The 27,358-nt window shown below is 61.3% G+C and overlaps 1 protein-coding gene across 1 annotated transcript in view; it reads left to right on the plus strand.

Annotated features, from left to right (window-relative positions):
- The window catches only part of ADAMTS13 (ADAM metallopeptidase with thrombospondin type 1 motif 13), a 31,408-nt gene that overhangs the window by 3,416 nt on the left and 634 nt on the right, over positions 1–27,358 (plus strand). The window contains 27 exon segments of the mRNA XM_060300192.1: positions 1,969–2,144; positions 4,060–4,143; positions 4,416–4,540; positions 4,662–4,808; positions 6,155–6,295; positions 6,889–7,051; positions 7,821–7,925; positions 8,772–8,923; positions 9,034–9,097; positions 11,008–11,134; positions 11,636–11,784; positions 12,136–12,256; positions 12,749–12,829; positions 13,802–13,983; positions 16,211–16,346; positions 16,428–16,557; positions 16,937–17,119; positions 17,999–18,179; positions 18,812–18,932; positions 19,836–19,965; positions 20,081–20,260; positions 21,090–21,272; positions 23,277–23,481; positions 24,245–24,557; positions 25,064–25,210; positions 25,503–25,679; positions 26,763–26,947. Of these exon segments, the coding sequence (XP_060156175.1) occupies positions 1,969–2,144; positions 4,060–4,143; positions 4,416–4,540; positions 4,662–4,808; positions 6,155–6,295; positions 6,889–7,051; positions 7,821–7,925; positions 8,772–8,923; positions 9,034–9,097; positions 11,008–11,134; positions 11,636–11,784; positions 12,136–12,256; positions 12,749–12,829; positions 13,802–13,983; positions 16,211–16,346; positions 16,428–16,557; positions 16,937–17,119; positions 17,999–18,179; positions 18,812–18,932; positions 19,836–19,965; positions 20,081–20,260; positions 21,090–21,272; positions 23,277–23,481; positions 24,245–24,557; positions 25,064–25,210; positions 25,503–25,679; positions 26,763–26,947 (4,088 nt within the window).

Consider the following 27,358-nt stretch of genomic DNA (forward strand, 5'->3'; position numbering starts at 1 on the left):
GTGGGGCCCCGCCAGGATCCTTACCAGGCCCTGCAGACTGGGGCCGGGAGGCCTTGTGCGTGACGGGGACTGGAAGTGTGGCTGGGGCCCTGGCAGCAGGTGGTGGGCAGCGAGCGCAGCCCACAGAGGGCATGGCTCCCCCGCTGTTCCACACAGATGGGCTCTCGGACCTTGGACTTGGGCAGGAGCCCTTGGAGGGGGCAAGTCCATGCCTGGTGCTGTGATGGCCCTGCATGGGGGATGGGGCTGTGTGCACCAGGCAGCTCTGTCTCCTCCAGGAGGGCGACATCCTGGTGGGTGCAGACGGGTTCTATATCCAGCCGTTGAGGAGGTGGCACCGGGAGCTGGTGCCTCCCTGGGGTGGTGCCCAGCCCCACCTGCTCCACAGGCCCGCCCCCAGGGCACCCACGGTTCCAGGTACAGCTCCTGAGAAAGGGAGGGTGGAGCTGTGTCCAGGACAGCTCTGCAGGAGGGACCAGCTCTCCTGATGCCTGGGCCCAGCTCCACCAGCCACCTTTGTTAGCACGCAGGGGAGTGCCCAGCTCACGGGGCAGGCCAGGAGAACACGTGGCCACCAGCCGTGGCCCCAGGCCGTCTGCTTGGTGGGCAGGTAGACCTCCCGCCTCTGAACAGCCATTCACAGTTTACAAAGCGTGTTCACAGACGTGCGCGTGGAGCCTCGGGTGGGCCGAGGTCAGCGGTTCCTGGTAGATCCGATGCTGCAGACGGGAATCCAGAGGCCCAGAGATGGGAGGTGGCGGCCACAGGCCTCCAGGACGGCTCCAGGGCGTGGGCAGGACCAGGCCGGCTCTGCCGCCAGCACGCCCGCTCACGCCTTCCCCAGGCTGCGCCCGGCTGCAAGCGGGGTGTGGTCCTGGGCTCTTCTTGCCATCTCGGGGTGACCCCCTACTCCAGTGTGCGCCCAGCATGGGGCTTTGGGGTGGCCAGAAGGACATAAAAGCCACACAGCAGCTGATGTCTCCTGGTCTTGTGCTGCCCCGAATGCCCAGGCAGCAATGGGATCTGGGCCCGAGGGCTGGAATGACACGTCTCCACCTGGGACGGCCATCCTCCCAAGAGCCGGCCGCCTCTCCCCCGTAAGCTGGCCGAGCTGTCAGTTCTAACGGTCACAACGTGCATGACATGCGAGAGCTCGGGACCTCTCACCCTCTGAGAGTGTTTCCTCCCGAAGAGCTGGGAGGACCAGGATGCCCCAGATGAGTTGGTGGGTGTCCAAGGGCGTGAAACCGGGGTGCTGAGAGCCCGGCTCTAGGAGGGCCAGGGCAGAACTGCTCAGTCAACATAGAAAACTAGCTATGGTTACCAAAGGGGGAGGGGGGAAGGATAAATTAGGAGTTTGGGATTAACAGATACACCCTACTGTATATGAAATAGATAACCAACAAGGTCCTACTGTATAGCACGGGGAACTATACTCAAGATTTTGTAATAACCTTGGACTTCCCTGGCAGTCCAGTGGTTAAGACTGTGCGCTCCCAATGCACGTAGTGCGGGGTCGATCCCCGGGCGGGGAACAAGAATCCCGCAAGCTGTGCAGCATGGAGGAAAAAAAAAAAGATTTTGTAATAACCTAGAAGGGAAAAGAATCTGAAAAAGAATAGACGTATACGTATATGTATAACTGAATCACTTTGCTGTACACCTGAAACTAACACAACATTGAAAATCAACTCTGTCTCAATAAATATATAAACAAATAAATAAACCAAATGCTTAGCCAATTATTGATTAAAAAACAAAAAGGAGGAACCGCTCCCTCAGTCTCCCTGTGCCGGGAGACGGGCCCTCTCCGGCTCCCCACACGCCCTGTGAGAAAGCGAGGGTCGGCCCATCCACGCCCTAATCCCCACAGTAAGCGGCGCATCCCCAAGCCCAGGAGTGCGGGGTGATGGAGGGGCCTGGCCATGGAGGCCGCGAGGTCAAAGCCACATCTCACCTGCTCTCTAGGACCCTGGCTCTCGGCCCTGCCCCCCGCCCCGCCAGGCCGTCCTCCCGCCCCTCGCCTGCGGAGACAGGCTGCCAGGAGCCTCCTGCACCTGGAGCTGCTGGTGGCCGTGGGCCCCGACGTGCACCGGGCTCACCGCGAGGACACGGAGCGCTACGTGCTCACCAACCTCAACATGGTGAGTGCTCGCGTGGGCAGCGGGCTCTGTGGGCGGTGCTGACCCGGCGAGGCTCAGGGCTCGTGGGGGGGGGGGCGGTGGCTGTCCTCAGAGACCACAGCCAGCCCGTCCTCGGGAGCCTCTGGACACAGCGCCCTGCGGCCGGGGCTTGTGCAGAGCGCCAGTGAGCTGTCTCGTCTGGGGGGCTGAGCTCAGTATGACCCTGAGGCTGGGGTCACACTTGGGGCTCGGGGCCCTGGGGTGGGGAGGGACGTGATCTTACCCTTACCCCACTGGGGAGTGCAACCCCCAGCCTCTTGCTACTTGGGTCCCTTCGCCCGGGGACCCTCAAGCCTGGCCTCTCCCCCCACGTCCCTTTGATCCGTGGGCATGTCGGCCAGCACTGCCCCGGCAGCAGCAGGCTCTCCCAGCGCCCTTCCTGTGGGTCCCCCCATGTCCACAGGCCTCCCCTTCCTTGGCTTCTAGGGGTAATGGTGGGGCAGGAAGCACAGCTCCCACTAACCATTACCTCAGAGAAAAAGAGGCAGCACAGAAGCAGGTGACTGCAGCACCTGATGACACATTCAGCCTGACGGGCTGTGCCCGGCCACGAGCGCATTCACATGTGAAACACACATAGACGTGTTCTAAGGCGGCCAGGTAGGTTTCCATAACGTCAGGAGATTAATATCACCGCCGGCAGCGGCAGGGCCGGCATTGCCCCCGCTGGTAAGTTGGCCCCGGAGGGCAGGCAGCCATCCTAGAACGTGGGGTCCTTAGTACCATCTTGTCCCCGGCCTCAGGTATGCCCAGCTATTCCGGACAGAAGGAACAGCTCCCCCAATCTCAGAGCCCCAGGCCCTCCGACACCTCTCCTTTCCCATGTGTTCCTGGGCCTCGCTCCCTGGAGGGAGTCTGGGTCCCAGAGGCCACACCCATGCAGCCGGACCCCTGGAAAAGCTGGCTCAAGTCCAGGACAAGCCTGCTTGAGTTTCCACCTGCCGACTCCAGAGGTGGAAAATATTCCCTCTAGGTCACTTGAAGGCTACTGTTTTCAAGTTTTGGGGGTCCCCCCCACCTCGAATATGCTGAAATTTGGTAATCGAACCACACTCCCTGTGGTCATTCAACATGTTTTATGAGGGCCAAGGATGGTCAGGTGGTAGACTGCAGCCTGGCTCCTGCCCAGATGGTGTCAGTCGTGGTAATGGCCAGTGGCGTTACCCACCTCGTGCCAGCCGCACTGTTCCTAAGTCTGCCAACAACCATGGAAGGCTTTCTCTCCATTTTACAGGTGAGGAAACTGGGGTCCTGAGCTTAGTAAACGGGATCCCGAGCGTACAGGTAGGAAGGGACAGAGCCTGGTTCAGACTCAGGTCAGCTGAGGCCGGTGGTACCACGTCCTCTCTCCTGGGCGCCACGTCTCGCACCAGGACAAGCTGGTGCGAGCAGCTGCAGTGCAAGTCGACCACAATCGGCATCTCGGCAGATGTACTGGGAGAGCTGGGAGCCTGGTGGGCGGAGCCTTCTCATTCGGGTGCCCAGGAAAGGGCTCACGGTGGGGGAGGAGGCCCTCGGGCTGCCCCGTGGAAATGAGCAGTTTAAGCGAGCAGAGGTGAGAGAGGTGTTTCAGGCAGGTGGACAGATGAGAAAAGACAAGGTAAATCCAGTCCGAGAGAAGCAGTGTTTGGAAGGAACGTTCTAGACTAATGGCAGTTACTCGCATCCCGTTGTTTCGGGGTTTCTCTGTGTCGGCTAACCTTCCTTCTGACTGTCTCTATGGCTGGCTCCCAGGCCCAAGAACTAGCATTTCGGGTGCCCTCCCTGATGATGAAGCGTCCTCTCCAGGCAACCCCACCCCCACCCCCGCCCCGGGCCCCTGGAAGTCAGCAGTGCCCACGCACACGTATCACCTCTCCCGCCTGCCCTTCCACAGGGGTCAGAGCTGCTTAGGGACCCATCCCTGGGAGCTCAGTTCCGAGTGCACCTGGTGAAGACGGTCATCCTGACGCAGCCCGAGGTAGGCGCTGAGCTGGACGCCCAGTCCCTGGGAAACCGGTTTCCGCCTGCGGATGCGCACAGAGCCGTGGGGGCGGTGGCAGGGCTTCCCGCCAGCCGGGCCTGGACCTGAATTCCGGCTCTGCCCTGGCACGCGGCACTGCTGAGCGTCAGTCTCATCATCTGTAACATGGGACAGTAATAGGGTCGTTATGAGGACTGAGGTGGCAGCAGTGGCCCGCGCCCTGCTTGGGGTGGATGCCCTGAACGTGCGCTCTGTTCCCGGTCCCTCAGGATGCTCCGAATATCACAGCCAACATCACCGCATCACTGCTGAGCGTCTGTGAGTGGAGCAGGACGGTCAACCCTGAGGATGACACGGATCCCGGCCATGCTGACCTGGTCCTCTACATCACCAGGTAGCCGAGCTCCCCACTGGCGTGCCAGCCTGCCGGGGAGCTGCTCCCACTCTCTGCAAAGGTAGCCCGGCGGTGGGCAGGCACCTTAGCACTGCCCAGCTAGCTGTTCTCTCCTCCTGAGGTTTGACCTGGAATTGCCTGATGGGAACCGGCAGGTTCGGGGGGTCACCCAGCTGGGTGGCATCTGCTCCCCCTCCTGGAGCTGCCTTATCATTGAGGATACCGGCTTCGATCTGGGGATCACCATCGCCCATGAGATTGGGCACAGGTAAGAGGCCCCAACCCCTGTCCCCAAGCTCCGGACAAGGACGTGACCTGGGCCCCCAGGAGGGGAGGTCATGGCTGGCAGTGGTCCCTAGAAGAGCCAGCTGGAGGAGCCTGTACTCTTGACCCCAACAGACTAGGGAGGGTGGGCGGGGGCAAGGGCTGGGAAATGTGATATTTCTTCATTACCGAAGGATTAAAAGAAAAAAAATTTTTTTTTCAAAATACAAGGAAAACAAACTTAGGAGCTAAAAAGTAATTTTTGTAGGAAATTCAGGTAAAGAAAAAGCTGGCTGCAAAAATTATCCCAAATCCCACCACTTAGAGAAAACGTCCATCTTTTCTTTACACACACACACATAATATTTTATTTGTACATTTGGGAGTATGCTGTATATTGGTTAACTGCTTTTTTATGTAACAATATATCCCAAACATTTCTCCCAAACATTCTCTTAAAACATATATTGGTTTTTTTCGTACGCACCAGAATTTACTTAATTCATCCCCTCGTTAGATATTTAGGTTGTTTCCAGACTCTTCCTGATGCGACTGCTTACGTTCTGCAGGCAGATCTGTGCTGCTATGTATTATTCACCCGGAGTGGAGGCTTTCTTTCCGTTTTGATTTTTAGCCTTTTAATTATGAAAGTATATACCTGCTTGCTGTAAAAATTCAGAGTACAGAGACTCCTGAAGTGAAAAGTGGGTGTCTCACTTCCTTGCCCACCAGCCCCGCTCCCACCCGCAGGCCTTTCGCCCCCCCGCCCCAGAGCGCTGAGGGGTTCCCACACCCGCCTCCACGGGCAAGGCTGGGGCTCCTACCCCCACAGCAGCCCACGGTGCGCACCTTCGCTCTCAGCTCTGCACCTCCGTCTGACCTCTCACCCATCTGGCCCACCACCCATCACAATTCCTCCATCTATCTTGTTTGGAGGAGAAAGAGGAATTGAAAGCCATTGCCTTCCACTGGGAGCAGAAACTTTGGCCAGAGGTCCGACCTTTTCACGTCACCAGTACACATTCAGTTGGTGCTTTTCACACACCGAGCCGCCCCCAGGTCAAGAAAGCTGTCAGCAGTAGAGCCCCAAAGGCCCTCGAGCCGTGGCCTCCCACGCTCGGAACACCGCGGATGAGTCTGGCCTGCACATTTTTCAAGCCTTTTGATATGTATTAGCCAAAAGAGGCCGGGGCCACCGGGCCGGCCCAGCGCTCCCTCGGGCGCGAAACTGAGGCTGGGCGCCTGCGCGACGCGGCCCACCGCCGGGTTAGCTGGTGGCGGGGCCAGGGCGACCCCTGCGAGGGTGGGGGACCCTGGCCACCGCCGGCCTCAGCGCCGCCGCCTCCGCAGCTTCGGCCTGGAGCACGACGGCGCGCCGGGCAGCGGCTGCGGGCCCAGCGGCCACGTGATGGCTTCCGACGGCGCCGCGCCCGCCCGCGGGGGCCCGGCGTGGTCCCCCTGCAGCCGCCGGCAGCTGCTGAGCCTGCTCAGGTAGCTGCACCCCCCCCCCCCCCGGCACCGCCCCTCCCCGAGCGCCCCTCCTTCCCGTGCCCGGACCCACCCCTCCATCTGCCCTCAACCCTGTGCCCACTTCCGCGGCGTCCCCGCGCCCACCTCTCCACGGGCTCCCAGCACGTCTCAGGAGGCACTCCTACATCCCGCCTCTGCCCACCCCTCCCGCCCTCACCTCCTCGCGGCGTCCACCCCTCCATCTCTGCCCCCGCCCCGCCCCCGCCAGCCCATCCCTCTGGCTGCGCCCATCCCGCCCGCGCGCCACCTCCCTCCTTTCCATCGCCTCCCGCCCCTGTGCCCACCGCTCGGTTCTCCCCTGTCCACTTCCATCCCCTCGCAGAGCCACTTCTCCACCCTCCCCCGCCCCCTGCATCTGCCCCTCCATCCCCTCTCCTCCCCTAGGCTCGAGCCTTGTCCTAGCCCAGGGTCAGCTCTTGGTGGGGCACACGGGCTGAGAACGCCCATCCTCGCCCACCCGAACCCGCCGCTTTAAACGCCCCCGCTTCCCGCGCCTACTCCATCCCGCGCCCACCTGCTGTCCGCCCCGGGCCTGAGCCGCGGCCTTGTCGCAGCGCAGGACGGGCGCGCTGCGTGTGGGACTCGCCGGGGCCGCAGTCCCAGCCCGCGGGGCGCCCTTCCGAGGCGCACCCCGGCCTGTACTACGGCGCCGACGAACAGTGCCGCGTCGCTTTCGGCCCGACAGCGGTCGCCTGCACCTTCCAAAGGGAGCACCTAGTGAGTCCAGCAGTGGGTGATGCGCACCGCTCCCCCGCCCCCCGCCCCTCCGCATCCCTCTATCCGCTCCTGCCCCCTGTGCGCTGTGAGACCCCACTGGCCCAGACTGTCCGGTGCCGCTCGAAATTCTCAACTTTTGAACAAGGGTGCCCACGTTTTCCTCTTGACTAGGCCCCACAAATTAGGTAGAGCTGGTCCCGATAGGGCCCCCGAGCCCGTGGACCTTGATCCTACCTAGGCAGTTACCGAGGGCTTCCCACCCAATGGGAGCTGGAGGGCTTCCCAGAGGAAGTGACCTCTGAGCTGAACCCTACAGCCGGGGTGGGAGCTGGCAGTGGGAGGGGAGCTGAAGGGGGGCAGGCAGACCCCCTTCCCAGGACCGCAAAGGACTTGCAGGCACTTTCGCCTTGGTGAGCCCCTTCCCCCTCGTAAAACATTAGGAATTATATCTTAGTGTTTTCGTGAGATATAGAACTTTACGTGTGTCCTTACAAATGCAGTGTTAATGTTATATATTAGCATATTTTTTCTGATCTAGAAGATCATCTTTTTTCTCCTGGTTTTAAAAGAGATGAAAACATTTTTGTGGGCCCTGGGCACTGTCCCTGTTCCTGGTGGAGGAGTCCTCCGCGGCTGTTCTCTCCACCCACCACTGCCCAGGGAGCTGGCTGTGTCACCGTGTGCTGTGGTCTGGGAGGGGCAGTGATGGCCGGACACTGACCCCCAGGCCCTGGTGGCCCCTCGGCTGGCCATCTGTCTCCCCTCTTAGGACATGTGCCAGGCTCTCTCCTGCCACACAGACCCCCTGGACCAAAGCAGCTGTAGCCGCCTCCTTATTCCTGTCCTGGATGGGACAGAGTGTGGCGCGGGGAAGGTCAGAGCGGGGACTGGAGGAGCGTGTGAGCGTGTGTGTGTGTGTGTGCGCGCGCGCGCGCGTGTGCGTGTGTGCACGCTCACACACGCTCACGCAGACCTGAGCCTGCAGCCCTCACCCTGGGGTGGGAGACAGGAGGACCTCAGGAAGCAGGGGCTTAGGGCCCTGGAGCTGTTCTGGGTCCCGTCAGGACAGGTGGGCAGCAGGATGCCTGCGTGCACGCAGTGCTCGCCTTGCCCTCTGCAGGCGGTTCATAACAGCTAACGGCGAAGGCTTGCGCCTGACTCTGCCGGGGCGGGCGGGGCATCTGGCCTGCCCCGTCAACCTCCTCGCTGTTCCAGAGAGAGCGGGCGCTTGAGGGACGGCCACCCTGGGCCCGGTGTGGCTGCCTGGAGACAGGGATTGGGTTGTCGCCCGCCACCCAGAGGAGGCAAAGTTTTCCCGTGGCTGCGTGACCACCCCCCCGCCCCCTGCCGGCCTGCAGCGGCCACCTGACGTCCTGCTCCCGGCCCAGTGCCCCTGCCCTCCCTTCTGCCCTGCATGGCCAGCCCTTCCTCCAGTCCCTGTCCTGCGGGAGGGGCTCTGCCCTCTTCTATTTAGCCCTGGCTCCAGAGCCGGATGGGGGTCCAGTGCGTGTGTGTGCGTGTGTTTGTGGGGGGTGTACCTGTGGGTGTGGGATGCCCTGGGTGTGGGGTCCTGTGGGTGTGGGATGCCCTGGGTGTGGGCACCTGTGGGTGTGGGATGCCCTGTGTGTGGGGTTCTGTGGGTGTGGGATGCCCTGGGTGTGCGGTCCTGTGGGTGTGGGATACCCTGGGTGTAGAACGTGGTTCCGTCCTTCTCTTGCAGTGGTGCTCCAAGGGGCACTGCCGCTCCCTGGCGGAGCTGGCCCCCGTGGGGGCGGTGCATGGGCACTGGTCTAGCTGGGGTCCGGCCAGTCCTTGCTCCCGCTCCTGCGGAGGAGGTGTGGTCACCAGGAGACGGCAGTGCAACAACCCCAGGTGCCGCGTGGAGGGCTCTGTCTGTGGGTCAGGGGGGTGGCTGCTTCGCGTTCCCTGGCGGGGGGCTGGGGGTCACCCTCCTCTCACCCGTGTCTCGTGGGCATTTTCAGACCTGCCTTTAGGGGGCGTGCGTGCGTAGGTGCTGACCTCCAGGCCGAGATGTGCAACAGCCAGGTAGGCCTGCTTCCTGGGCAGGGTGAGGGGGTGCCGTTGGCAGCACTGGGTCCGGAGGAGCCCAAGGGCCAGGGCGGCTGTCACTTGTGGTTCACATACGGCGTTTTGAGAGTGAAGGTGATGCTATTAATACCTGCCCTGGGACCACTGTGCATTCACCGGGAGGGTCCCACCCCTGAAAGCAGCCGCCCTGAAGAGTCCCCCTCCCTCCCTGGATGCCACTGCCCTGCAGGGCTGCCCGTTTCTGCGCTGAGAACGACCCTCCTCTCCGGCAGCCAAGGCCACTACCGCGAGAGCATGGGCGATTCTTTTAGTTATAAGTTCAGGTGAATTTCACCTAGCGTAAAATCAACCATCTGAAACTGTGTAGTTCAGTAGCACGAAGTACATTCACAATATCATGCAACCACCACCTCCATCGAGTTCCAAACCATTTCCGTAACCCCAGAGTAGAACCCCGTGCCCATCAAGCAGCCGCTCCCGTGCCACCTCTCCCAGCCCCCGCCAACCAGCAGCCTACTTTCTATCTCTCTGGATTTACCTACGCTGGACATTTCATATAAGTGGAATCATACGATATGTGACTTTTTGCGGCTGGCTTCTCTCACTCACCGTGTTGTTTTCGAGGTTCAGCCATGTACCATGTATCAGAGCTTCACTCCTTTTTCTTTTTTTACGGTTTATTCTTATTTATTTTTTATAAATTTATTTACTTTATTTATTTATTTTTGGCTGCGTTGGGTCTTTGTTGCTGCGTGCAGGCTTTCTCTAGTTGCGGCGAGCGGGGGCTACTCTTCGCCGCGGTGCATGGGCTTCTCATTGCGGTGGCTTCTCTCGTTGCAGAGCACGGGCTCTAGGCACGCGGGCTTCAGTAGTTGTGGCTCGCGGGCTCAGTAGTTGTGGCTCGTGGGCTCTAGAGCACAGACTCAGTACTCGTGGCTCACGGGCTTAGTTGCTCCGCGGCATATGGGATCTTCCCGGACCAGGGCTTGAACCCGTGTCCCCTGCATTGGCAGGCGGACTCAACCACTGCGCCCCCAGGGAAGCCCCGTGGATTTTTTGAGCGCCAGCTTTTCACTCTTTCGGGTGTACACCTCAAAGTGGAATTGCCAGATCCCATGGGGATTCTACGTTTAAGTCCTTGAGGAGCCTCTGAGCCACTTCCCGTAGCAGCTGAGCCATTTGGCCTCCCCGCCAGCAACGTGCGAGGCGTCCGATGTCTCCACACCCTCCCCAGCGCTTACCTGTGTTTCCCACACGGCCGTCAGAGCGGGTGTGAGGGCGTGGAGTGACTCCTCTGGCCTTGACTCAAGATCTGCACGTGTTGAGACCCTCCCTCCCCCCCGCCCCCACCTTCTCCAGGCAGGCTCCGAGGCCTCCCCAGACCAGGAGAAAGGAGTCCTTGCCTGGGGTGGGGGAGGGCCAGGCCTGCAAGGAGGGCAGCCGTGGTCCCCGCACCTGCTCGGCAGGGCCACTCGGATTCTTTTCCTCTTGACTCCAGTGCAAAAAAGGCCAGGACGCCCGCCCGCGGAGGTTCTTGTGCGGAAGCCCTTTGCTCTTGACTCCTGTGACTTTTCCAATTACCTGCCTCTGGAGGTGCAGACATAGCGAATACACATACTCAGCCCCGTTTTCTGAAGTTGGGGCCTCCCGCCTGCAGTGCTGTTTGCCTGGCTTTCCTCTGCGTTGCTGGGTGGTAGGCCCCCATCAGCGGAGGAAGGCTCGACATCCCCACTTTACAGAGCAGGGAACTGAGGTGCAGCCAGGAGCTGGGCTCCAGCCCACGTCTTGGCCCTCGCACTGCCGGGGGCCTTGCTGTCTCCCGGGGCGAGGGTTCCCTGCCTGAGCCCCCTGCTCCGGGCCCCCTGCCCCGGCCCCTCCCGTGCCCGTCCTCTGCCTCCTTCCACCAGGCCTGTGAGAAGACCCAGCTGGAGTTCATGTCGGAGCAGTGCATGCAGACCAACGGGGAGCCCCTGCGCCTCTCCCCGGGCAGCACCTCCTTCTACCGCTGGGGCACGGCCGAGCAGTACAGTCGAGGTGGGTCCCGGGGGGTGCCGGGGCGAGCCAGGCCTGAGACCCCGGGGCAGGGAGAGTCGTTGGGGGAGACCCACCATCCCTCTGATGCTGTTGAGAGCAGGCTTCGGCCCTGCATCAGACACGTCCCGCCTCCCACCCTGGCTAGCAGGTCAGGCCACGACTTCTCGTCTCTGAGTCTCGGTTTCCCCATCTGCAAAATGGAGGTAAGAGGCGTCGCTTGCTGCCAGCATTGCTGGCAGGAGTCAGTGCGATGGCACAGGGGAAGCCCCGAGCGTGCTCCCTGGCTCGTAATTCAGTAACTTTTATTACATCGCCGTGTGATTACTGCCTCAGGAGGCAGGACAGGTGGGAAATAGAAACCTGGCCCCAAATGCAGAGAGCGAAGTGGGATGGCGCTCGGGGGTCGGTGAGGGCCCACCTGGATCGTGTTTCACAGGGTCACTGCCCTCCCTGCTCCCTGCCACCCTCCCATCCGGGTTTCTTGTCCTTCTGCTTTCCCAGGGGACGCTCTGTGTAGGTATCTGTGCCGGGCCATTGGCGAGAGCTTCATTGTGAGGCGTGGGGACAGTTTCCTGGATGGGACACGGTGTGTGCCAAGCAGCCCTCAGGAGGATGGGACCCTGAGCCTGTGCGTGTCGGGCAGCTGCAAGGTAGGCGTGCTCGGGCAGTGGAGGTGCCCTTCTATCCACTGTGGCCCCGAGGCCTCTCGCATCAGAAACCAAGATGCTAAGGGGCCTTCGAGGGGTCAGGTCTGGGGGGTGCTGCCCCCGTGAAGCTGCAGTAGAGTCTGCACTGGGTGATGCTGGGATACAGGGCCGAGCTTGGGGTCAAGAGCCTTGCTGTGACCTTGGACAAGTCATTTCAGCTTGCCTCCTGCACAGATGTCAGAAGCTGCAGAAATGCCCCATTTGGTTGTGTGAACCTCAGAGCTGTGGGTGTCAGTGGGCCAGCACCGTCCCATGACGTCACCCGGGTCTCACCTGCCACTCTCCTTTGCTCAGATGTTTGGCTGTGACGGCAGGATGGCCTCCGGGCAGGTGCGAGATGTGTGCCAGGTGTGTGGCGGGGACAACAGCACGTGCCGTCCTCAGAACGGCTCTTTCACGGCCGGGAGAGCCAGAGGTAGGGCCCTCCCTGGGGGTGAAGGGCCGGTTTCCCCCCAGCCTCCAAGAAACCCCACAGCCCAGAGCCTGGGTGCCGGCTGCCTAGGTGGCGGGGCCCGCACTCTGGCTCAGCCCTGGGCCCTCTTAGCGGCCTCAGCCTCCGCGTTCCTCTCTGCCAGCCTCCCCATGAGGCTCAGCTTTTGGTGATGAGGCCCCTGCTGGGGTTGCGGCACATCGGTAACGGTTGCTCCGTGTACCTGTGGTGCAGAAAAAATACAGACGTTGGGGAATCTGTGGTGGGCTGTCCTCTCGTCTCCTGCCCAAGGACTCTTAGCAGGAGGGACCTTATGCTCGGAAAATCCTTGACTTTGATCCATTTATAGAACAGGTCAGGTCTTTTGCAAAGTCAGTCGAGGAGTTGGGTCCCACCTCCCTCTGGCGCTGAAATCCTCTCCCTTTGACTGTGACCTAAGTGACCTGAGACCACCCCTCCCCCCCCGCTTCCTCCTAGAGTATGTCACATTCCTGACCATTACCCCCAACCTGACCAGCATATACGTCATCAACCACAGGCCTCTCTTCACGCACCTGGGTGAGTTGGCCAGAGGACGCCCACAGGAGTTAACCAGACCGTGAAGGTCGAGGGCGCAGCCCCAACGTGCCGTCACTTCTGATGCCACCTGCAAGTTCGGGTGCTCCCCAAGCTGCCGTCCGTTGGATGACTCGCTGGGAGGACTCCCAGAACTCTGAGAGCTGTTACGCTCACCGTTACGGCTTATTACAGGGGAAGGATACAAAATAAAACCAGCCAAAGGAAGAGATGCTAGGGCAGCGTCAGGGAGGGCGCCATGTCCAGCTCAAAAGTGACCACACGCACGGTGTACCGCCTACTCTGGGAGCTCTCCTGAGCTCAGGGTCCAGGTGCTATGGGGCTCCGTTATGTAGACACGATTGGGGGATGGATTGATCGCCCCCTGGACGATCTCAGTCTTCAGGTTGGCGGAGGCTTGGTGACTCAAGGCCGCCACCCTAAGTCATGTGTTTGGTCTTTCTGGTGTGGCCAGCTCCCACCCTAAACAAAGACGGTCTGGGTCAGGTCAGACACAGGGCGCAGATCAGACCTGTCTCTGGGCAAGGCTGACCTCTTTACTTAACGCCGCTGTGGGGCTTTATTTCCAGGGGGCGCCCTGTCCTGACCTTGGAATCTGGGGTGGGGTGCTTGCCCTGGGGTCCTTGAGCCCCCGTAGAGTGGGGTGTGAGTGCACTTGGTGAGGGAGCAGGTCCACGGCACTCACCAGGTTCCAGGAAGAGGCACAGAGTCACCGCATGGGGAGCCTCCCGTGGTCAGACACCCTGTTCAGAGCGTGGGATACCAGGAGGACCTGCTCCCCGGGAAGGCTGGGGATCCTGGGGCGGGAGTGGCAGGTGCGGCCGTGGAAGTCATGCCCCGTTGGCCCAGTTGTCACCTTTCCTTAAACAGGACCTGTCTGTGAGGGGCGCGGTGCTGGCTCCCACGGTGGGAGGTGGGGGTTCTCTGTGGTGCTGATGGCCCCTCCCCCAACAGCAGTGAGGATCCGTGGGCGCTACGTCGTGGCCGGAAATGCGAGCATCTCTCCCAGCACCACCTACCCCTCCCTCCTGGAGGACAGCCGCATCCAGTACAAAGTGACCCTGACTGAGGACCGGCTGCCCCGCCTGGAGGAGATCCGCATCCAGGGCCCCACCCAGGACGACATGGAGATCCAGGTGACCGGGGGCCTCCCCCTGGCGTCCACTGGTCCGTCAGCTCAGACGCACACCTCTTCATTCTCTCGGCGGCCGCCGGGGGGCCTGGGGTCCCCGTGCTCAGAGCCCACGGGAGTTCTGGCGTGCTGGGAGTGGGTCAGAGGGAGAGCCCTGTGCAGGGGTCGGGGGCGTCCCGGGACAGGGGCTGTGCTGCCGAGGTCTGAGATGAGCTGACGCTGCAGGCCGAGCAGGGAGGGGAGTGTCTTGAGCGAGCAGTGCGTGCCCAGGAGAGGTGCTTAGGAGGGAGGGAGGAAGGGGACCCTCCAGGTGAGGAGGCTGGAGGGCCAGGCAGACCTGGAGGGGCCTTGCTGGCCGTGTGAGGAGTTCAGGCTTCCTCCTGGGGGCCTGGGGAGCTGCTGGGGGTCTGTGTAGGGCGGAGTTGGGGTCGGGCTACGTCAGACCCGGACGAAGGAGGGTGGGGGGCACGAGACCGTGGGGGAGGCTGGTTGGGCCAGTGCCCAGATTAGAGACCCACCGTGGGGGCATCTAATGCAAGAGGAGCAGAGGCAGCCCGAGAGCTGGAAGCAGGGTGACCCAGGGGTCAAGAGCCCAGGCTAGGGACTCAGCCCAGAGTTCAGATCCTGGCTCTGCAGAAACTTGGACAAAAGACTTAATTTTCTGAGCCTCAGTTTCCCCGTCTGCAAAATGAGACTAAGCCGACCTACGTGACGTGAAGATGCGTTTGTTTTTTCTTCAAAACGACGCACAGCAAGCGCTTGGCAGACTGTCTGGTGCCCCACACGTGCACACGGAGGGTGGCCAGGCTGCATAAGTGCGTGCGGACTCGCCTCTCCAAGTGCCCAAGGCCCCATCCTAGCAGCGGGCATGAGACACCCAGAAGTTCCGGGACAAAGGGGCGGGCACTGTGAGGGCCGGAACTGGAGCCTGAATATCCCCTTCCCGCGCTTCGCTGTCCTCTGGCGGGGATGCTGGGTTCCCCAGATCTTCATCTGCAGAGTGGGGGCCAGATGGCAGTCCCGCCTCCTGGGGTCGTGGGCGGGCAGCGTGGGCGGCAGGTCCTGGCCCAGGGGCAGCTCTGGGTGCATGTGGGTTCTCGCTGTTTCTTTGGGAGCCCCGGCTGTGCTTGGGTGTGTCCCGCACGCTGTAACCTCGTCTGCAAGCGGCGCCTCGTGTGCTTTGCTGAGGAAGGTGCTGGAGGGAGGACGGGAAGTAGTGGACGTTGACATAGCCCTTGACAGCCTTTGTGGGGGAGTCCAAGTCTCGACGGCCCCTCGCTTTGGTCTAGCAGCCCCACCCTCTGCTCCCACGGCTGGGGAGGCAGCAGGGGCTCCCCCAGAAGTCCAGGCCAGGCCAGAGCGAGCCCCACCAGTGAACAGTTAACCACTTCCCCACCTCCCCACGTGGCCCAGTTCACCCACCTCCCCGCCCCTGGGAACGCTGTTCCAAGGGCTGGGTGTCAAGCAGCTCTGTTGTCATCCTTTGCGGTGAGGATAAAAAATACAGATTCCGGGGCCCCTCTCAGAGACACTCAACCAGGACCTGCTGTGGGGTGTGTGTGTGCCAAGAACCCGCATTTTAGCAGAGGACTGTGACGGGTGGCCAGATGAGGTGTTGTGGGAGTAGATGCTGGAACCTTGGGGGCGTCCTCCTGGCCTCTGCCCACCAGACTGGCCCCTCACAGGACCCAGTGACCCTCCTGAAGTACGGACAGACCCAGGCTCCCTGCTGGACACTCTTCCTTAACTCTCTGTGTCCTCAGGCTTGAGGCCAAGCTGCCAGACAGCTACAGGGCCCCTGATCCAGCCCCTTCCTGCCCACCTCTGGGTCTCATCTCCTGCTGCAGAAGCCCGAGCTGTGCTGGTCTCACACCAGGCTGGGGCTGGGCTCCCCTCTGCTGGAACACCCCTTCACCCGCCTCCACGCCTCCCCGCACCCTGGTCAACCTCAGCACCTTCTTCGTGCTCCCATAATCCCCTGTGCGAACCTCTATCCCCGCACCTACCACCAGCCCACCCTCCCCCACCCCACTGTGAGCCTGGGGCAGCGTCCTGGTCACCGGGCCGTCCTCGAAGCGTGGCGTGGGGTCAGTGTCGGTGATGGCTTGCCGAGGGAAAGAGTATAGAGATGGAGGAATGAAATATCGAAGGCTTCCCGGAGGAGGTGGCCGTGACAGTGGCCCTCAGACAGCCCGCTGGACTGGCCCCGGCTCTCCGTGTGTCTCGTGCAGGTTTACAGGCGCTACGGTGAGGAGTATGGCAGCCTCGCCCGCCCAGACATCACCTTCACCTACTTCCAGCCCAAGCGTCAGCCGGCCTGGGCGTGGGCTCCCGTGCGGGGGGCCTGCTCGGTGAGCTGTGGGGCAGGTGAGGCCCGGGGCAGGGCTCGCCTGAAAGCCTGGTTTGCTCCCCGCACGGAGGTGGTCTAGCCCCCCTCTCTCCCCGCAGGGCTGCGCTGGGTGACCCACAGCTGTCGGGACCAGGCAGCGAACGAGTGGGTGGAGGCTGCCCGGTGCGCAGGGAGCCGGCAGCCGGCGGCGTGGTCTGAGTCATGTACCTCCGTACCCTGTCCCCCGTCGTGAGTGTGCCTGGGGCTCAGGCGCTCACCGCTCCAGGGGGGTGACCGCCCCGCCTGGGAGGCAGAGGGAGGGGCCCACCCCCTGGCAGGACCACAGGGCTAGGCACAGAGCCGTCCCTGTTGGGGGCAGGGCTGGGGCAGCCGCCCACAGGCACTTTTAGACAGTGGTCCCCAGGCTCAGGTGCAGCTTGGGGACACCTGGAGAGGTGGAGGGCTGGGCTGCCTGTACCTGCGCGGTGTCCAGGTACCTGAAGGGACAGTGGGCCCAAGCCAGGCCTGGGAAGTGACTCGCCTAGACAGACCTGCCAGCCTCCCGCCCCCGCCCCTGAGCCAGCCTGGGGACCCGGCCAGGGGCCCGATGCTCTGTTCCTCTCCTCAGCTGGGCGGCCGGAGACTTCGGCCCATGCAGTGCCTCCTGTGGAGGGGGCCTGCGGGAGCGGGTGGTGCGCTGCGTGGAGGCCCAGGGCGGCCTCCTGAGGACGGTGCCCTACTCCCGGTGCAGAGCGCTGGCCCAGCAGCCAGAGGCCGTGGAGACCTGCAATCCCCAGCCCTGCCCCCGGAGGTGAGCACGGATCCAGGCAGGTCCAGGCAGAGTCTCCCTGGCAGGGCTTATCCCTGAGCTGAGCCCTGCCCCTTCTGAGTGTCCCCTTTTCCTGAGGCCTCTGGCCAAGTCCCACCACCCTGGGTGAGTGCCGACCTTGGAATCACCTCCTATCCCGGAGGCCCTGGACTGGCCATTTCCGCCTCTGAACTTCCAAGCCTCTGCTCGTGGAGGGCTGCGAGGATCAAGCAAAAGCACGGATGCAAAGCAATGCATGTCACCTTGTCACTGCTGTTGTCATTTCCACAGTGTCCCAGCTGATAGAGGCGTATCATTCTGATTTGCCGCTAACTGCCTGGGTGGCCCGGGCAAGTCCCCTCCCTCTCCGGGCCCCAGTATTGTCCAGTGGGGAGGGAGGTGGCCTAGGTCACTGGTGGTCCACACGTGGCTCTGGGCGTCTTCCCCCACACGCCCCGCATCCGTGGCAGACGTAGCAGTCACCACTCTTTCCTCCTGGGGGCCAATCGTGCCTCAGAATCCTTCTCAACACAACACTCCAAGCAGCCGCCACCTCTCAAGGCTGCCACGGGAGATGCATTTGCTGTCCCTGAACCGGTGATCGACTGCATCTGGCCCCTGTTTCCCAGCACCTGCTAGGTTGTCTGGTTGGAGGCCCACCTTTGCCTCTGGAAGGCGGGAGGGTCAGGGCCGGTGTCATTGCACCCTGGGTGCCGAGTGGAGGGCCAGCAGCCGTTCATCCAGGCTTCAGGGAAAGGCCCCTGGCTTCTGCCTTTCGGCGGGGATCCCCCTTTGGGCTCTTGGGTATGGGGGAGCAGGTTCCCTACCTCTCCGCCCCAGGAGCAGAGGCAGGGCCTAATGGCTGTCTTGTGCCGTCCTCAGGGAGATGCCGGATGCGTGCTCGTCGGCCTGTGGAACAGATCCGGCCGTGCAGAACACGACGTGTGTGCAGGGGGCAGATGGCATGGGGGCGCCAGCAACTGCTGGGCCCTGCTCCGCAGACGAGAAGCCGCCTGCCCTTGAGCCCTGTATCGAGGTGTCATGTCCTCCGGGCTGGGGCCATGTGAGTATCCTGGGCACTGGAGAATGGAGAGCACTGGTTACCACTGGCCTCCTGCCGGTGCTAGAAGACTGCCCTGTGTAGGGCTGCTGTCCTCGGGAGGCCCTGGGCAGAGGACAACCCTAGAGACAGATCTCAGAGCTGCTGGGCAGGCCCCTTCCCGCTGGCAAGCAGGCTGAGCAATGCAGACCCTGATGGAATGCTGTCAGTTGTCTGCTGCGCAGAGAGACGCTGCCACGCTCCTGCCTGCGTCCATGGGCTCAGGCTGGGTGATGTTACTTTCGGACAAGGGTGCCGGCCGATCCTATCCCCGTGCCCCACCCCCCGCTGGTGGGGACGGCAGGGTCAAGCGTGCCTGCAACTCTGGCTCCAGAGCCCCAGCGCGGTTGTGCCCCACACTGACCACTGATGCTGACGCAGAGGCCAAGGTGGGGCGTGTGGTGAGGGCATCCCCTGGAGGCCAGGAAGCAGGCTTCCCGGGAAAGGAGCAGCGGGGAGGTGAGGCCTTTGGGGTGCTGGTAACCACTTCTGTTCTCTCCTGAAGAGATTGGGGTAGGTGGGAGTGGAGGGCCAGGTGCCCAGAGGTGTGGAGATGGGAAGCCCAGACCCACCACCTTGCTGCTTGCCCTCTGCAGTCAGATGCCCCGTCTCCAGGGGAGAATGCTGCATCCCCAGCGGGCAGTGCCAGGCCAGAGGCTCATGCCACACACGTGTGGACTCCCTTGGCGGGACCGTGCTCCGTCTCCTGTGGTCAAGGTGAGGACCCCAACGCCCCTGAGGGTCAGCTAATTCTAAAAAAAGCATTTGAGGTGGCTTACAAAATATCCAGCTACACAAGAACATGACATTATAAGCAAGGAGATCGGGGCCAAGTACGGACAGCCACACGAATGTGCTCACTGACCGGCTGGAAGGTAGGAAATGATGATAAAACCTGGCCGTATTGGCACCCAAGAGCGTATTCTTAAGGTCTAAGATGGGCCCCAAACTTAGCTCTGAGCTTCCTGGAGGCCAACCCAGAGAAACAAAATTAATTTTAAGATACACGGTGTTTTCAACTAAAACCCTGGGAACTCCCTGGCGGTCCAGGGGTTAGGACTCAGCACTTTCACTGCCATGGCCCGGATTCAATCCCTGGTCAGGGAACTAAAATCCCACAAGCTGTGTGGCATAAGTAAATAAGTAAATAAATAAATAAGCAAACTAAACCCCTAATCACTTGCTCAGGTAAACTCCAGCATGTTTAGAATTGAGGCCAGGGATTTCTTTTGAGGATGCTTTTGCAGAGAGATGCAAGGACACGGTCCTAATAACATGTTGGTGATAAACACAGTAACAGATTTTCATATAGCAACTGTTACAATGCCCCTCAAGTTACAAGAGCAGTTACCACTTTTGAGCCCCTACTATGCACCAGGCACTGTATAGCTCCCCTTGAAAAATCTTTATAAATAGTCCTCCAAGTCAGGCACCGTTAGATGAAAAACCTGAGGCTCAGAGAGGTTAAGTCACTTGTCCAAGGTCACACAGCTGCTAAGTGAAAGAGCCGAGACTCAGATCCACGTGGGCCTCGTCTGCTAGAGCTCTTCAGAGTGGGGCACCCATGGTCCATGCTGAGCCCCCCTCTTGGGGCGCGGGGTCCCTCCTTCCTCCCAGCAGGCCTGATGGAGCTGCGTTTCGTGTGCATGGACTCTGCCCTCAGGACACCCGTCCGGGAAGAGCTGTGTGACCTGGCAAGCAAGCCTGGGAGCCGGCAGGAGGTCTGCCAGGCTGCCCCGTGCCCGGCTTGGTGAGTCCGGGGGAGGGAGACCGTGCGGAGGGGCAGCAGTCTGGGTCCCCCAGGGAGGAAGGAGTCTTACCCTGGCTGTGGCTACCTACGGAGCACTGGCCTTTCCTTCCTACAGGTGGGAGACCCGAGCCTTGGCACCGTGCCCCGTGACCTGTGGAGGGGGGCAGGTGCCACTGGCTGTCCGCTGTGTGAGGATGGACCAAGGCCGCTTTGTCTCCCTGCCTCATTCCAAGTGCTGGCCGATGCCCCGGCCCAGGCCCCTCGAGGACTGCAGCCCGGAGCCCTGCCCTGCCAGGTGGGCCCCTTCCCAAGGAGACAGGTGGTCCTAGGCGGGCATTCTTGGAGGTGGCATCATCACCTCCCGTTAAGCTCGTGACCCTTGGCGTCCTCACCTGCAGGAGCGGATTGTATTGGTGCCCGGAAGACTGTAGGGCTTTTAAAGTGTGTGACGTGCATCGCACGGGATCTGGGACGCTGAGGGCGCAGGTGGTTGATGGGTCATTTTTTCATCACTTGCTCTTTACTGAGCACCTACTAAGTATGTCCAAGTGCTGTTCTGGCACAAGGGGACACAGCAGTGAACAAGACAGACGGGCATCCCTGCCCTCCTGGAGTAGACGCTGGGGGCAAGGGAGAGACAGATGAGAAATAAGATTGATGGGGGAGACGTACAGTTCACGCTGGATGGTGTTGGTGCGACATGGCAAACACAGTGGGAAGGAAGGTTGGGAGTGCCGGCAGGGGCGGGGTTCAGGTGACGATGGAGCTAGGACTCCCACTGGAGACAGACATCTCGGCAGGGCCCCTTGGGTGCCCTGCTCCTCCCCCCACTGCTTTTTGGACACGTCCACCCTCAGCTTCCCCTTCTTTTTTTAAAAAAAATAAATTTATTTTTGGCTGCGTTGGGTCTTCATGGCTGCGTGCGGGCTTTCTCCAGCTGCGACCTCAGCTTCCCCTTCTGTAAAATGGGGGCTTCTGAACATTCTCTGTCCACTGCGCTGAGCCTCTCAGTGGAGACGTAAAAGTGACCCCTGGAGAGAGAACCTTTCCAGGCCCTTTCCAGTCTGGGGAAGTGAGGGGAAGCCCCCACTCCTCGGGGTCCCCCCGACTCTGGTTTGCCCCAGGTGGCGGTACCAGCTGGCGGCCTGCAGCGTGACCTGTGGGGGAGGAGTCGCGCAGAGGATCCTGTACTGCGCCCGGGCCCACGGGGAGGACAAGGCCGAGGAGATCCTGCCGGACACCCAGTGCCAGGGGCTGCCTCGCCCGGAGCAGCAGGAGGCCTGCAGCCCAGAGCCCTGCCCGCCCAGGTCAGCAGCCCCCGGGTGTGCAGTAGGCAGCCTGAACTCCTGGCCTGTGCCGACGCCGGGCCAGGCCCGTGGGGGTTAAAGGGCAGCTCGGTGGCACAGGAAACAGGACCACCCGGCAGGCTGCACTCGGTGTCAGAGAAGACACTCCAGCAAACTCAGGCAGTGCTGTTGGTTCTAATGGGGGTGACGGGGTGGGGAGGGCAGGGGCACTTCCCAGTGGAAGAGGCGGCATCTGAGTGGAGCCTGAGGGTGGTCCAGCTGGGGCACAGCACCGCCAAAGCCTCGGGGACAGACAGCTCACACCAGTAGGGTCCGGGGACAGGCTGGAGCCCGAGAGGGAAGGGCAGATATTCACCTGCCTTGTTCACAGTTCTCCCATGGTTTCTTCTTTGTAATTTTGCATTTTAAATAATGCCGTGCTCTTCTGTATCCTACAGAAGCATCCAGAAAAGAATGTAACAGTCACCCCTGTCCCACGACCAGATTTAATAGATGCTAGCATATCTCCGTGTTTCCTTCATATGTCTCCTTGGTTTTAAAGAAATACACCACTACAGATAAGACTTTATTTACCTTAAAACCTTTAACTCATCTGTGATTTACCTGGGGTCAGTCACGAAGTCGGGGAGCAAACTCTACTTTTCCAAATCACTGACCAGCAACAGCATTTGCTGCGTCCCCCCAGGTGCCCCCTTTATCGCATCTTAAATTCTCGTGTGGGTTGGGTCTGTGTCGAGGCTCCTACCAGGCTCTGTTGTTTTACTTCCCCCACCTATTCCCACCCCCAAGTCAAACTGTTTTCATCGCTCTAGCTTTGTGATCCACTTACCATCCACACCCGTGTCGCTTGATTTCCCTGCCTATGCTTAAATGTGCACCCCGTTTATTTTCCCACATCATATTGGAAAAGGTCTGGGATTTTTTTTAATGGGAGTTTCACACGCACAGGAGCTCTGGTTACCCCGGAACGTCACTGTGGCCACCCTGGCCTCCTTGATGTTCCGGAACATTCCAGGCAGTGCTTCTGATTCAGGGCATTTGCACCTCCTTTCCCGCTGCCTGAATGTGTCTGCTCTGGACATCCCTTCCCAGGCTCCGCTCAGGGTGCCGTAACAGAGAGGCGGGGGGTCCTTCCTGGGACTTGGTTTTTTTTTTGGCTGTGCCCCACAGCATGTGAGATCTTAGTTCCCCAACCAGGGCTCGAACCCGTATCCCCTACACTGGAAGTGTGCGGTCTTAACCACTGGACTGCCAGGGAAGTCCCCCCTGTGACATTCTAATTGTCACAACTGGGGGTGGGGAGTGCTGCCGCTGGCATCTAGTGGGTGGAGGCCAGGGGTACTGCTAAACGTCCTACGCTGTGCAGATGGCCCCCACGAGAAAGACCCATACATGGGCCCCAGATGTCACGAGGCAGAGAACCATATATGCTCCACGGTGGGCCGGGGCGAGGGGGCCGACTTGGTCTGGTTCACGGCCGTAGCCCGGAGTCTAGAACAGCGCCAGGCCCACAGAGGCATGTTTTTGAGAGGGGGCATCACGGGCCGGGAGGGCAGCATAGCGCGGGGACTCTAGGGCTCCAGGCTCCAGTGCGGCCTACCTGCCTTCTGTCTCGGCTCTGAAAACTGTCGGTCATTATCGTTTGTTGAAACATGATAAGTTAACATGGGCAGGACTGACTGATGTGGAGATCTGTTCTCCTTCATCCTGGGTCACTGCTCCCCCGTCCCTGCTACTCGGACTAGCAAGCAGCTGGGTGTCCACGGGTGTCCTGTGATAAAGGGGAAGAAAGGGGGCACCTTGTTAAGGGAAAAGAGCTCTCTTTCCCGCAGAGCCTTTCCCTTGCCACTCAGCCCTGTGACTAGCCAGGAGGGTTGCAGGGGCTGTACTGCTGGATCCCCAGTGGCCTTGGAACCTGTCCTGGCTGGCCATCCATGGAGCCCACCGGGGCAGTGCCACCTTCAGGGAAGCCTAGCCTCTCTCTGGGGTCTTCTCTTCCTGCAGGTGGAAGGTCATGTCCCTTGGCCCATGTTCAGCCAGCTGTGGTCTCGGCACTGCCATGCGCTTGGTGGCCTGTGTGCAGCTGGACCAAGGCCAGGACACAGAGGTGGATGGGGCGGCCTGTGTAGGTCTGGTGCGGCCGCAGGCCAGCATCCCCTGCATCATCGCCGACTGCACCTACCGGTGGCACGTCAGCGCCTGGATGCAGGTAAGTGCTGCAGCTGGGGCTGGTGAGTGCACGGGCCGAGGGTCCTCACACATGGGGACCTTTGGGGGCTTTGATTCATTGTGGTCCCCTGAAAGCAGGGGGAGAGCTGGGTCTCTTGGGGAGAGGGCAGCCGGGGCACCTAGAGATGGAAGACATAGCAAGGCCTAGAGACGTGGGGGACAGGTAAGCCTTAAGAGGCCCTGAGGTCTGAAGACTCCAGAAGATGAAGGGCTGGTAACTCCCCACAGATGAGCAAATGCCACCCCATGCCCAGCACCTCACAAGGCGCTGGAGAGACAAAGTCAGACAGGGCCAGGTCCCCCGCAGAGGGGCTCACTCACGGTGCGGAGGGAGAAGAGGCAAAGCAGACGACCACCGCTGCCTGCGTCAGGAGGACCCTGGGCATCTGGGTCGGGGGAGTTGATCCCTTGGGTGGGGCAGTGCGGGGTGGGAGGGGAGGGTGGACACCAGGCTGTGACGAGTGATGGAGGGCGGAAGGACGAAGCCGCACTGCCTGCTCCCCGCTCCAGGGGCTGCAGGGCAGAGAGACCTCGAGGGCGATGGGGAGAGACCTGGGCTTGAACCCCTGCCCCTCCTCCCCGTGTGATCCTTGCAAGGTGACTTCTCTGAGGAGCGTGGACACCCATGCCCGCCTCCCGTGTTGTGCAAAGATTATATCAGATCCTGCCCGGCCTGTGGTCGCCGCTGTCCTTGTCACCCTTCAGCGGGGTCAGTCCCAACTCCTTCCTATCTTTCCTGGCAGTGCTCTGTCTCGTGTGGGGATGGCATCCAGCGCCGGCACGCCGCCTGCCTCGGACCCCAGGCCCGGGTGCCCGTGCCAGCCGACTTCTGCCAGCATTTGCCCAAGCCGGTGACGGTGCGGGGCTGCTGGGCTGGGCCCTGTGCAGGGCAGGGGACACCCAGCCTGGTGCCCCACGAGGAATCCACTGCTCCTGGCCAGACCACAGCTGCCACCGCTTCCCCGCAGTGGCCCCAGCCCCAGGCCCACCTCCTCTCCCCAGCTCCCCGGCCGCAAGGACTCCTGCCCGGGCCCCAGGAAAGCCCAGCAGAGTCCAGTTACGTTCCTTCCTCCTTTCTGTCTGGGCGGCTGACTGGCTGCAAGAGGGGTGGGCAAAGGCATGTTCACCTGGGAGAGCCAGGCCGTACTCCTTGTGGGGACCTCCTGGGGGTGGTCCTGTGGCTGAACCCCCCGGGACGCTGGGATGAGTGCGGTCGGGCTGAAGGGATGGGCTTGGAGGCCGGGTTCAGGGGGGCCTCTTCCTCACTGGTAAAGCGCAAGCTCACTTATTATCATCAAGGGAGGGTGTCACAGAGTCAGAATCCCCGCCTGTGTGACCCACTGTACACGCTGCCTCCCTCTTGCTGGCATGTCAGTGGTGGCTGTCTGCCTTGGGTGGCGATGCTCTGGCCCACGCAGCCCCCTCCTTGCCTGAGAAAGCTTCCGGCGGGGCCTAGGAGGACGCCAGCCGCCCCAGCTCCCAGTCTCCTTCCCCAGCACGGAAAGCCCCCGGCCCTGCCCTGCTGGGGATACCCCACCTGGAAGTTCCCGCCCCCTTTCCAGGCGCCTGTGGCCGGCAGCACCTTGAGCCGACAGGAACCATTGACATGCGAGGCCCAGCGCGGGCAGACTGTGCAGTGGCCATCGGGCGGCCCCTGGGTGAGGTGGTGACCCTCCGAGTCCTCGACAGTTCCCTCAACTGCAGTGCTGGTATGTCTAGGGCCACGTGAGCAGCTATTGCCAGTGACAGGATCTGCTAGGTGCCAGTGAGTGTGACGCCAGGGTGCCCCATTCCTGGGGGGATCCTCCAGGTGCATCCCCATGTGTAACCATCGCAGCCAGCTCATAACTGGGGTGTGGTTGTCCCCATTTCACAGATGAGGAAGCTGAGGCTAGGAGAGATTATCACACGTCCAGTTCCTTACAGTCGCATAGCCAGCAAGTGGGAGAGTCAGGACCTGGGCTCGGGGTGCTGGGTCCTCACCTCACTGCCACTTCCCAGGGGAGATGCTGCTGCTTTGGGGCAGGCTCACGTGGAGGAAGATGTGCAGGAAGCTGCCCGGCATGACTTTCAGCTCCAAAGCCAACACGCTGGTGGTGAGGCAGCGTCTTGTGCAGCTGCGAGGCGGAGTGCTGCTTCGGTATTCGAGCCAGCCTGCCCCGGGAGCCTTCCACCGAGGTATGGCGAGGCCCTGGAGCCTCCCCGCCTTCCCCAGAGGCTGGCTGGCTGGGTGCTGCTGCCAACGGGGCCAGTCCCGACGGGCCAGCGGGCAAGGCAGACAGGGAGCTGAGCTGACTGAGAATGAAAAGCAGCGCCTTCCCGGACACCCCCCGACACCCCCATCCCTGTATGTGCGATCAGGACGAGGTCCCGGAGGTGCACGGTGTTCCTTCCTCTCTGGGGCCCTGCGCGAGATGGGCGGACATCCTCACTCCCTCACTCAGGCCGTCGGGGGCCCCACACCCTGGCCCCGGCACGCAGGTCCTTCAGGATCCTGTAAGGTCCTTCTGCGAGCCTCTTTCCTCAGTCCTGTTGGGTGCACTGTCCTCCTGGCTCATCCTCCGCTCAGCAGGGCGTGGGTGCACGTGCACACCTCGTGCGGAGGATGGCGTCCCCGAGAGCCCTGCTAGCCCGTGGGCCCATCCGTATCCACGGAGAGCTGTCTAGGTTGCTTCAGGGGGCTTGCCCTCTTCCACAGCCCAAGCTTGCTGAAGGTGGCTTCCCTAGGGGTCCCCCCAGGCCACAGGTGAGAAGTGGGACCCTGGGGGGCTTCTTCCTCTGCCCCTCAGTGTGCAGCGCATCGGCACCAGCTCCTACCTGGTCATCACTCCTCACTTCCCAGCCTCCCCACATGCAGGCACCTGCTTTGAGGGAGGCCCAGGAGGCGCAGGCAGGAAGGGCTGCCCCGGTTGGGGCGGGTGCAGCATGAAGCACTTTTGCACGTGTGACTTCGCTGATTCCTCTTAAAGACTGCCCTGCCCCGTGTGTGCTGTCGTTCCCTTCGCTTTACGGAGGAAGGAACTGAAGCGCGGAGCGTTTAAAGCCTTCACCTAGGGTCACACAACCGGGAAGTGGTAGAGATGGGGTTCGGTGGAGACTTCTGCCTGGGAGCCCCGATCTTGACCGCAGTGCCACACTGATCCCCCACTGCTCCCCGGCTGCCCTGCTGCCCTGGCCTCTGGCAAGAGTGGTCACTCTGGGGGACTCCTATGTTCCGGAGGTGGTCCACACCCAGTCTGTATGCCTGCTCTCCCCCTGCAGGATGTGACATGCAGCTCTTTGGACCCCGGGGTGAAATCGTGAGTCCATCATTGAGTCCAGATGGGAGGAACATGGGGGGCTGCCGAATCTTCATCGACGTGGCCCCACAGGCCCGGATCGCCATCCGTGCCCTGGCCATGGACACAGGCACCAGAACCGAGGGAACAGATTCCAGCTACATCTTGGTGAGGCCACCAGGATGATTTCTGCTCTAATTCTGGACATCCATCTCTGGGGACAGGGACTGGGGGTTGCTGGGCTATAGGACCCACTGAGTTTACTTCTGATCAAACCCCTCAAAATCGTTAGTGAGAGAATGGGAGAAAAGTTTCCTCCACTTATTCACCAACAAATGCTTATTGAGTTCCCTACAAGAATGAAATAGAAGAGACCTTTTCCAGTGTAGACTGCCAGTTCACCCAGAACTGAAGCCTGATTTTAGACCCTGATATAATTTTGCCAGAAGAGTGGGCCGAGCCCTCCCCGATGAGGTTTTCATGTGTTCTGGGAGAACTGGCATCTGTAAGGTATCAGCTCCCTGGAGGAGGCAGCCTGGCCTCTGTAATCAAACTAATCTGGACTCAAATCCCAGCTCT

The sequence above is a fragment of the Globicephala melas genome, chromosome 6, assembly GCF_963455315.2.
Source record: "Globicephala melas chromosome 6, mGloMel1.2, whole genome shotgun sequence".
NCBI lineage: Eukaryota > Metazoa > Chordata > Mammalia > Artiodactyla > Delphinidae > Globicephala > Globicephala melas.